The 11,365-nt window shown below is 34.3% G+C and overlaps 2 protein-coding genes across 2 annotated transcripts; both read right to left on the reverse strand.

Moving 5' to 3' along the window:
* Positions 1-1,703: 1,703 nt before the first annotated feature.
* LOC126373706 (protein insensitive-like) lies at positions 1,704-2,712 on the reverse strand. Its single transcript, XM_050019939.1, has 5 exons — positions 2,617-2,712; positions 2,427-2,510; positions 2,232-2,344; positions 1,978-2,121; positions 1,704-1,824 (listed from the first exon to the last, which is right to left on the reverse strand). Exons 1-5 carry the CDS (start codon positions 2,710-2,712, stop codon positions 1,704-1,706), a joined length of 558 nt encoding a protein of 185 aa, XP_049875896.1.
* A 1,517-nt stretch (positions 2,713-4,229) lies between these two features.
* On the reverse strand, positions 4,230-7,891 carry LOC126373707 (protein insensitive-like). Its single transcript, XM_050019940.1, has 9 exons — positions 7,783-7,891; positions 7,617-7,693; positions 6,913-7,317; positions 6,744-6,827; positions 6,553-6,680; positions 6,299-6,442; positions 5,449-5,503; positions 4,589-4,672; positions 4,230-4,283 (listed from the first exon to the last, which is right to left on the reverse strand). Exons 1-9 carry the CDS (start codon positions 7,889-7,891, stop codon positions 4,230-4,232), a joined length of 1,140 nt encoding a protein of 379 aa, XP_049875897.1.
* Between the last annotated feature and the right edge of the window lie 3,474 nt (positions 7,892-11,365).

An 11,365-nucleotide genomic window follows, 5' to 3' on the forward strand; every position in this document is an offset into this window, starting at 1 on the left:
ACAAAGTAGTAGCGCAGTGGAGCAGCGTGGCGGAGTATGCTCCATACCCTCTCCGGTTGATTGAGAGGAGGCCTGTGCCCAGCAGTGGGACGTATATAGGCTATTTATGTATGTTATGTATGTAACAAAGTAGTAAGTGGGAGACGAGACCTACAACTGCAATTGCTTAGTTGCAAAATAACCCTCTTTCATAAAAATGTTTGTGCTATGGCGTCAAAACTTTATAAATACTTGCCACAAGTTATTTTGAAATCTAGTGACTAATGAATTTGAATGCCGCTTGCTTAAATTTCTATTCAGAAAGGCTTATTATAGTATGTCGGATTTTTGTATGATGATGATGGTTTGGAACCAATATTTGGATGTTTTTATTATTGAAATATTATTGCAAGTTTGAATTGTTTATTTATTAAATAAAAGTTTATGTGTATTGAAAACGTTTTTATTTATTATTATGTAATTTAATGCTATTCAAGATACGATAATACAGGTTGTTAGTCACATCATAACGAATGCTCAGGGGGTGATTCAGACCATGACTCTGAATTAATATCAAGTGAAATTTTCCGTCGCAAAAGTCATGATTTTTTTGTGATTATAGAAATTATTTTCTATCCCACTTGATATAAACTCAGAATAATGAGCAGAATAACCCCTTTCAGTATTCGTTACGATGTCACTTACGGCCCATACAAGTAAGTATGTATAGGTAGCCATAGAAGTGCGTATGGGTGTTAGTGGTGACACCGTAACAAATACTGAGGAGGATGATTCTGACCATGACTCTGAGTTGATCATCAAGTGGAATTTCCCGTCGGAAAATTAAAGAAAATTTAATAGTATTTTAAATTATTTTCAGTTCCATACTTTAGCGACGGAAAAATCCACTTGATAACAGAATATACGAATAATATTTATTCGTAGCTCTTAATACTGGTCTGAATCATCCCTCAAGGCTCTCGTTACGATATCGCTAACACTACGACGCTTATATAATTATTATTATGTAAGTAGAACAATTTTTTTTGGATTCGTATTTTTTGGTGGACTGTACTGATACTACTCTAATTATGATCGTAAAACATTATAACGTACGCATACGAATAAATGCATTATTAACTAGTTTTAGATTTTTTTATTTGTATTAATTTTTATGACAGTAATTTCTTACTATCTATCTCTTTTGTGAATAAATTGTGTATCTCCAAGAATACAACAGGAAACGAAACGGCGTATATAGTACCTCGATATAATTTATGAAATGTTGTCATATTCCTTAAAGATTATCAATATCTTATAAAATGAGGTAAAAAATAAAAAAGGACTTTTCTCACAAAATATTTATATTAAGTATATTAAAATTACATTAAATTAAAAAGACAATATATGAAAGAAAGTACATTAAATTAACATAAAAACTACAAAAACACACTGTTTATTCGTTAAGTACTCTGATGTTGTGTAGGTGTCATCCCACGGGCTGGAGAATGAAGACGAAAGGAAGGACCTGTAAAATAAAAATTAACATAAACAACATGGTACTAACAGACAACAATTACATGACTGTTTATTACACCCAAAACAACGTTAAAATAAATAGTTACAATATGTGTAATTCACAAATTCAAACTGTTGGAAAACAATAATTTCAAAACCTCTGAGTATAATTATTTTTACCCACCTTAGCAAAAACAATGTTTCTCTCAAGAGCTGTCAGAGTCGGATGGCGGGGTGTAATCCAGCTTCGAGACTCGTCGTTTGTTCAGCAGATTTCTATTGCGAAGCATTTTAGCTTCATCGGCGCATTTGGTCGTAATGCTGACCCTGGAAGAAAACCAACAAAAATTAACATGAAATAGCAATATCGTTCAAATCTGCATTGACTTTGTGAATTTTAGTTTGGTGATAGATTTCCACTTGTTGAATAAGAAAAATATGAACATAACAATATGTTTAACAAAGGCCTAGGGAACGTACCTAACGAGATTTTTTGCAACTTTGCATCTTTGAACTACGGTTTGTACGATGTCGTTGACAATCGCTGAGTTTAGTTTCTTCTTCGCCGGCTTATCCGGAAAGGCAGGAGATGGTCTGCCAGTCAGCGAATGCGTGGCGAGGATACTGCAAAATATTACGACAAAGGTTCTTAATGTGTCAACACACGTATTTTGCTATTAATGTTTAGAAGTTTAAATCATAAAATGCTATGATAATATATTAATTTTGCATACTTGCGCGAAAATACGGCGATGCGGAGCTTTCTAGTCACATTGGTGGAGGAACTCCAGTTCAGCCTATTCAGAAGGCTAGATGGCACTTTGGCGATCCCGTCGCCAATAGATACCTGTAAATTACTAAATTAAAAACCAATCCTCAAAACAATGAATAAGTAATTTATTTTAGGACTTAAAACATTTTTCACTTACCAAGTCGATTGTAATGTTTTTTCGTTTTACTTTTGTTCGTTCCTCAGGTTCAGTTTCTATTTCAGATACATCAGACGTGGTCATCTAAAAATTGAAAAATGTTAATAAGTATAGATACTTATATTTTTAAATAACAGAATAGATACTGGTTTCGGTTGTTTTTATACAATTTTAGACTCATCAAACTTACCGTTATACTACTCGAATTTGGATTCTCATTACTCTTCAATATGTCCTTGGCAGAGGACTCACGAAGCGAAACATCAACCTCTTTAGACTCTGGCATTTGCTCGTTAGTTTCATGTGCTTTTTTATTATTATCCTCTCACACTGTTTGAGTCTCTTGCATGGACTTCACGTTTACTGTGCGGGAATTTGTTGTAATATTGACTTTAGAGGAGCTTTTTTCTTTATTTTTCTTTACAGAAGTTGACTTTAATTGCCCGAGTTTCGCAGCTTTCTCCCTAGACCATCGTTTTTGTTTCTACAGGTACCTCTTATGCAAATTCGACCCGCAATTTTTAAGATTCTCCTGACGCGGAGTCGACGTATTTCTGGGAAAGGTGCATCTAGTCACAACTCGAGAGTTTCTGACGGGGCGTAGTATATTTACAGGTAACTGAAAGTAAAATTTTAATTATGACAACACTTTTTCTAACTTTTAACAACCTCATTAAGTAAATATAACAACACAACATAACATAGCATCACGCCGGAATGCCCAAAGGGAAAGGCAGACGTGTATAGTATGCACGCCGCTCTTTCCCGGCTTTGTTTCACAGCCAACATTAATCGGGCACAAATACTGGACACCACGTGATATCAGTTAAATATGATCCACACTTAGAATTAAAACTTACTGTTACAAAACGATCATCAAATTGAAGTTCAGCTAGTTCGGTGTCGTCGCTGTTGCTGGAGACAACATTAGTCAGTTCATGTCCATTTTCTACAATGATATACAACACCATTAGCAACCCGAATAACTTCTACATAATCACAACGAAATATTGTTAGATGAAATACATTTTAATTAAACACTTACCATCAGACAAACGATTCTCTCTAAGCTTGTTCCGAATTTCTAGCAACCTTTTTAGACTCTGGCATTTGCTCGTTAGTTGCATGTGCGTTTTTATTATTATCCTCCAACACTGTTTGAGATTCTCGCATAGTAGTTTATTCCTTGAGCACTCTGATGTTGTGTAGGTTCCACGAGCTGGAGAATGATTATGAAAGGACCTGTGAAATAAAAAATAACTTTAACAACATGGTACTTACAGTATACATTACAATTACAAAACTGTTTATTACACTCAAAACAACGTTAAAATAAATAGTTACAATCAGTGAATTACTTCAAACTATTTGAAAACAATAATCTCAAAACCTCTGTGTATAATCATTTTTACCCACCTCAGCAAAAACAACGTTTCTCTCAAGAGCTGTCAGAGTCGGATGGCGGGGTGTTTTCCAGCTTTCTAGACTCGCCGTTTGTTCAGCTGATTTCTATTGCGAAGCATTTTAGCTTCATCGGCGCATTTGGTCGTAATGCTGACCCTGGAAGTAAACCAACAAATATTAAAATAAAATAGCAATATCGTGCAAATCTGCATTGACTTTGTGAATTTTAGTTTGGTGATAGATTTCCACTTGTTGAATAAGAAAAATATGAACATAACAATATGTTTAACAAAGGCCTAGGGAACGTACCTAACGAGATTTTTTGCAACTTTGCATCTTTGAACTACGGTTTGTACGATGTCGTTGACAATCGCTGAGTTTAGTTTCTTCTTCGCCGGCTTATCCGGAAAGGCAGGAGATGGTCTGCCAGTCAGCGAATGCATGGCGAGGATACTGCAAAATATTACGACAAAGGTTCTTAATGTGTCAACACACGTATTTTGCTATTAATGTTTAGAAGTTTAAATCATAAAATGCTATGATAATATATTAATTTTGCATACTTGCGCGAAAATACGGCGATGCGGAGCTTTCTAGTCACATTGGTGTAGGAACTCCAGTTCAGCCTATTCAGAAGGCTAGATGGCACTTTGGCGATCCCGTCGCCAATAGATACCTGTAAATTACTAAATTAAAAACCAATCCTCAAAACAATGAATAAGTAATTTATTTTAGGACTTAAAACATTTTTCACTTACCAAGTCGATTGTAATGTTTTTTCGTTTTACTTTTGTTCGTTCCTCAGGTTCAGTTTCTATTTCAGATACATCAGACGTGGTCATCTAAAAATTGAAAAATGTTAATAAGTATAGATACTTATATTTTTAAATAACAGAATAGATACTGGTTTCGGTTGTTTTTATACAATTTTAGACTCATCAAACTTACCGTTATACTACTCGAATTTGGATTCTCATTACTCTTCAATATGTCCTTGGCAGAGGACTCACGAAGCGAAACATCAACCTCTTTAGACTCTGGCATTTGCTCGTTAGTTTCATGTGCTTTTTTATTATTATCCTCTCACACTGTTTGAGTCTCTTGCATGGACTTCACGTTTACTGTGCGGGAATTTGTTGTAATATTGACTTTAGAGGAGCTTTTTTCTTTATTTTTCTTTACAGAAGTTGACTTTAATTGTCCGAGTTTCGCAGCTTTCTCCCTAGACCATCGTTTTTGTTTCTACAGGTACCTCTTATGCAAATTCGACCCGCAATTTTTAAGATTCTCCTGACGCGGAGTCGACGTATTTCTGGGAAAGGTGCATCTAGTCACAACTCGAGAGTTTTTGACGGGGCGTAGTATATTTACAGGTAACTGAAAGTAAAATTTTAATTATGACAACACTTTTTCTAACTTTTAACAACCTCATTAAGTAAATATAACAACACAACATAACATAGCATCACGCCGGAATGCCCAAAGGGAAAGGCAGACGTGTATAGTATGCACGCCGCTCTTTCCCGGCTTTGTTTCACAGCCAACATTAATCGGGCACAAATACTGGACACCACGTGATATCAGTTAAATATGATCCACACTTAGAATTAAAACTTACTGTTACAAAACGATCATCAAATTGAAGTTCAGCTAGTTCGGTGTCGTCGCTGTTGCTGGAGACAACATTAGTCAGTTCATGTCCATTTTCTACAATGATATACAACACCATTAGCAACCCGAATAACTTCTACATAATCACAACGAAATATTGTTAGATGAAATACATTTTAATTAAACACTTACCATCAGACAAACGATTCTCTCTAAGCTTGTTCCGAATTTCTAGCAACCATTTTAGACTCTGGCATTTACTCGTTAGTTGCATGTGCGTTTTTATTATTATCCTCCAACACTATTTGAGATTCTCGCATAGTAGTTTATTCCTTGAGCACTCTGATGTTGTGTAGGTTCCACGAGCTGGAGAATGATTATGAAAGGACCTGTGAAATAAAAAATAACTTTAAAAACATGGTACTTACAGTATACATTACAATTACAAAACTGTTTATTACACTCAAAACAACGTTAAAATAAATAGTTACAATCAGTGAATTACTTCAAACTATTTGAAAACAATAATCTCAAAACCTCTGTGTATAATCATTTTTACCCACCTCAGCAAAAACAACGTTTCTCTCAAGAGCTGTCAGAGTCGGATGGCGGGGTGTTTTCCAGCTTTCTAGACTCGCCGTTTGTTCAGCTGATTTCTATTGCGAAGCATTTTAGCTTCATCGGCGCATTTGGTCGTAATGCTGACCCTGGAAGAAAACCAACAAATATTAAAATACAATAGCAGTATCGTGTAAATCTGCATTGACCTTGTGAATTTTAGTTGCATGATAGATTTACACTTGTTGAATAAGAAAAATATGGAGATAACATGCTTAACAAAGGCCTAGGGAACGTACCTTACGAGATTTTCTGCAACATTGCATCTCTGAACTACGGTTTGTACTATGTCGTTGACAATCGCCGAGTTTAGTTTCTTTTTCGCCGGCTTATCAGGAAAGGCTGGAGAAGGTCTGCCAGTCAGGGAATGCGTGGCGAGGACACTGAAAAAATTTTACGACAAAGGTTCTTAATATGTCAACACACGTATTCTACTATTAACGTTTAAGTTTTAAATCATAAAATGCTATGATAATATATTAATTATGCATACTTGCGCGAAAATACGGCGGTGAGGAGCTTTCTAGTCACATTGGTGTAGGAACTCCAGTTCAGCCTATTCAGCAGGCTAGATGGCACTTTGGCGTTCCCATCTCCAATAGGTACCTGCAAATTACTAATCTAAAAACCAATCCTCAAAACAGGGAATAATTCATTTTAGGACTTTAAGAATGTTTCACTTACCAAGTCGGTAGTAACGTTTGTGCTTTTTACTTTTGAACGTTCCTCAGGTTCCGCTTCTTTTTCAGATTCAACAGACGTGGTCATCTAAAAATTGAAAAAATTTAATATAGGTACTTATACATTTAAATAACAGATACTCGTTTCGTAACTTTAGACTCCTTAAGCTTACCGTTATACAACTCGAATTTGGATCCTCATTACTCTTCAATGTGTCCTGGGCAGAGGAATCACGAAGCGAAACAACAACCTCTTTAGACTCTGGCATTTGCTCGTTAGTTTCATGTGCTTTTCTGTTATTATCCTCTAACACTGTTTGATTCTCTTGCATAGTAGTTGTATTATTGACTTTAGAGGAGCTTTTAACTTTATTTTTCTTTAGAGAAGTTGACTTTAGTTGCCTGAGTTTTGCAGCTTTCTCCCTAGACCATCGTTTTTGTTCTTGCAGGTATCTCTTATACAATTTGGGTCCGTTATTTTCAAGTGTTTTCTGACACGGAGTCGACGTATTTCCGGGAAGGATGCATCTAGTCTCAACTCGAGGGTTGTTGATGGGGCGTAAAATTTTTACAGGTGACTGAAAGTAACATTTTAATTATGACAACAATTTTTCTAACTTTGACAACCAGATTAAGTAAATATAACAACACAACATAACAAAGCATCACGCCGAAATGCCCAAAGGGAAAGGCAGAGGTGCATAGTATGCACGCCCACTCTTTCCCGGCTTTGTATCACAGCTATGTAATAGGCGGCAAGTTTATTGTCATTAATCGGGCACAAATACTGGACACGTGACATCAGTTAAATATAATCCAGAGATTAATTCAAACTCATAAAATTACTATTATTTGAACACTTAGAATTAAAACTTACTGTTACGAAACGAAGTGCAGCTCGTTCGGTATCGTCGCTGCTGCTGGAGACATCATACGTCAGTTCAGGTTTATTTGCTACAATGATATACAACACCATTAGCATCCCGAATAACTTCTACATATACACAACGAAATAATTCCAGAAAAAAAAAATTAACACTTACCACCAGACAAACGAGTCTCTTTAACTTTATTCCGAATTTCTAGCTGATCCTCGGCGGGGGCGACAGCGGCGTCTTTCTCCAATTTATTTGTCAAATGGAAAAGTGCCATTGCGAACTGTACAGAAACAAAATAGATAACTACTTATACTTCTAATCAAATTTGCTATACCGAATATCTAACATTTTAAAACACAAACAATGAGATGTTAAAATATTTTAAAAGAAAAGGAAGTATTTCGGTATACTCACAGATAGTTATTATCGGCAAAGGTTTCACTTCAAACTATTGAGTATTTTAATTGTTAGATTTGTGTTGATGTAGACGACTTGCCACAACGGAGCAATGAGGTACACTGATTGTACTTACACATCTCAAACATGTCTAACGAAGTTACCTCCCACCCTTTTTTCTCCCACCCTTTTATCCTGGTCCAAGACATCCCTAATATTCTTCTATTGTTATTCAGGTACAAACACATTGAAGAACATTAATCGCTTTCAACATCATTGTTAACTTGCTAGATACCTTAGTTTCTGTGAAAAATATAACTGCCCTTTTGTTTTATAAAAGATAAGAAGCCTGCTCCTATTGTATTCCTGTAGGTAGCTATTCTTTACAATGCGTTTAAGGTTAAAACAGAGATTATGTTGTAAAACTTATTGAAAATCTAAAATGAACACGTGGCATTTTTCAATAAACGAAAAAGGCAATGTACAAATTGAATTCTGAAATTAATTTTACGAAATTAAAGTTTTACTAAGTTTAACGAATTTCTGATATGCAGATTTGAAACTTCAAAACAACAAAAATAGGGCTTTATAGACAACAAAATTTTACACAATTTGAATCTAAAGCACGTCAAATATTTAAAGCGTTTCGAAACATTGAGCATTTACACAAATATTTAGATTTTTGAAAAAAAGGATGATCTGTGAAGCTTTCTATCACGGGTTCCATCAGACCAAGAAAGCTACGATTGCATAATTAATTGTAGCAAAATTTGCCCCGCTAATCGTGCTGACATTCTCATCATCCCGAATATTAAAGAAGTTAGCAATAGTTATGATTAACATGTTGTACAATATGAATTTATTTATGGGTCTTAACGCTGCCGCGGCGATAAAATATAGGTATTCTTAAAAATACCTTACATTTTAATATCTGAGTTTAGAATTACACTCGGCATCTAATAGAAAGTAGCATTTTTCTTTTATTTCGATGTCTTTTTATTTCTGGGCGGATTACTATAGTTTCCATTATACGTATTAGGTATACCTACTATTCAGCAACAAACCTGCTTTTTTAAAGTCTTAACTAATGTGTAAATAATACTAAGATGGATTTAGATTTGTAACGATAAATATCGATTGTATATCTAATAATAACAACAGGATTTAATTTATGGCGATTATCCTCACAGTTTCTATTGAAACAATAAATCGCGGCACTGTTATAAGTACATCAGTAAGCTACGACTAAACAATATGGCCAGGTAGTGTCATTCAAGAATACAATGTAAGCTTTGGTTGAAAGGAAATTATTACTAGCTATTTGATTTCTGAAAAATTCACACTGAATTTGATTTTAGTTAAATATACTTACCTTTGATTGAGGTATCCTACGTATGCCCAGCACTGGGATGTATGTAGAGGGGCTGTTCCTGTTATGTAAGTACACCATTTATACAGGTTGTTAGTGACATCGTAACGAATACTGAGGGGGATGATTCAGCTCATGATTCTGTGTTAATATCAAGTGGAATTTTCCATCGCAACTTTTTTCCAATTATTTTTAATTCTACACTTTTGCGATGTCAAATTCCATTCCATTCGTGACAAAAAACTACACACATTATTCTTTTTCTTTTCAAAATCTTAAAATTTATGAAAATGCCCAATGTTTTGAAACGCTTTGTAATATTAGACGTGCTGTTAGATTCAAATTGTGTAAATTGTTGTTTTCTATAATTAAGGTGAACTTCATCTGAATTGTAAGCTAAAATCTAAGATTATTCAAATATTTGTAACTAACATAATGTGGACTAGTTTCCGAATTAAATATTTTTAATATTTCTTTAATATTTTTACTTTCAGTATTCGTAACCATGTCACTTATTAAGGTATAAACATATGAGCGCTACTCGCCATCAAACTTCATAAGTTTGGCGGGGATGATTTGTAAATCTACCGTTTAAGTTTTTCATTTAAATTAATTAAAAAAAACTTTCCTACATACCATACAAGTACATACAGGTAGCCATACGAGTATGTATTGGTGTTAGTAACATCGTAACGAATACTGAGGGGGATGATTTAGACCATGATTCTCCGTCCAAAAATTCATGAAAATTATGTGTTTATTTTACTTGGAATGAACTCAGATTAATGGTCTGAGTCATCCATTAAAGTTTTCGTTACGATGTCTCTAACATCCTTTATAGGAGTGTTTCGGGTAGCATCGAATTGGGTATCTAGCGGCATTTCATTTCGGAATAAAAATTAACTTTTTTGTACCTAATACGAAGTTTCTTCAGTTTATTGCTTTCAGAATTCTTTAAGAAAAGGGCATGTGTAGATTTTTTATTTGTAATAGGGTTTATGACGATAATCTGTTACTTGCTCTTTTGTGTATTGTGTACCTACAGGAATACAATAGGAGCCGACTTTCGTTAAACAAAAGGTCAGTAAAAGGAAGTATAATAAATTAGTGCTGTTCAGTATGTTTATACCTGAATACCCTACCCGAACGCGATTCCAAGAAGCTTTTCGCTGAAAAGATAAAGTGTCGGCTTCGATTGTATTCCTTTAATTGTAATATTACTGGGTAACAACAATAATTACGGTCGTACACTGTATTGAAAACCAAAAAACCACGTGGCATTTTCTAAAATCTGTCTAAAAGCAATTTACAAATAAAATATCGAACTTGATTCAAAGAAGGAAAATCGTTTTGGGAAACAATAAAGAAAATCAATAATATATTATAATGAAATACCTACTCATTATGCACTTACTTTACTACTTACAGTTTTCTATAAGACTTGAAATGTACTATATTTAATAAAACTATATTAATAAACTATATTTATAAAACTATATTTCGAGTAATTTAATTTCTTACTTATTTAAGTATTTAATAAGTAATGTTTTAAGTGCCTAGTCATTTTTCGATGACAATATTTTTAACGTAAAGTAACAAATCTGGCTCAGCTGTCGCCGGCGGGTATTCAGTGTTGCCTATAACTTAAGTTTAATGTTTAGAAAACAAGCCTGGTCTTTTTGTGATCTTCTACAATCTCTTGATGTGGTTTGGTGCGCCACGTACGACGATTTTTACAGACAAATAATAATTTATTATAAGTAGGTACCTACCTAGAAAGTAGGTAATTTCTAGAATCTGTACGTTAATATCTAGAAACTGGCAGATTTAAGCACTCTTAAGCTGCGATAATACATAGTATTATAAAGTAGGCTCACATTAGCCAATTGGTATTTTGATTTTGATTTGATTGATTCAAAGATATGATTGGGTCAAAGATAAATTATAAAATACTAATCTACAAATATAAGTAAGCCAGACTAA

Source organism: Pectinophora gossypiella, chromosome 16, assembly GCF_024362695.1.
Source record: "Pectinophora gossypiella chromosome 16, ilPecGoss1.1, whole genome shotgun sequence".
Taxonomy (NCBI): Eukaryota; Metazoa; Arthropoda; class Insecta; order Lepidoptera; family Gelechiidae; genus Pectinophora; species Pectinophora gossypiella.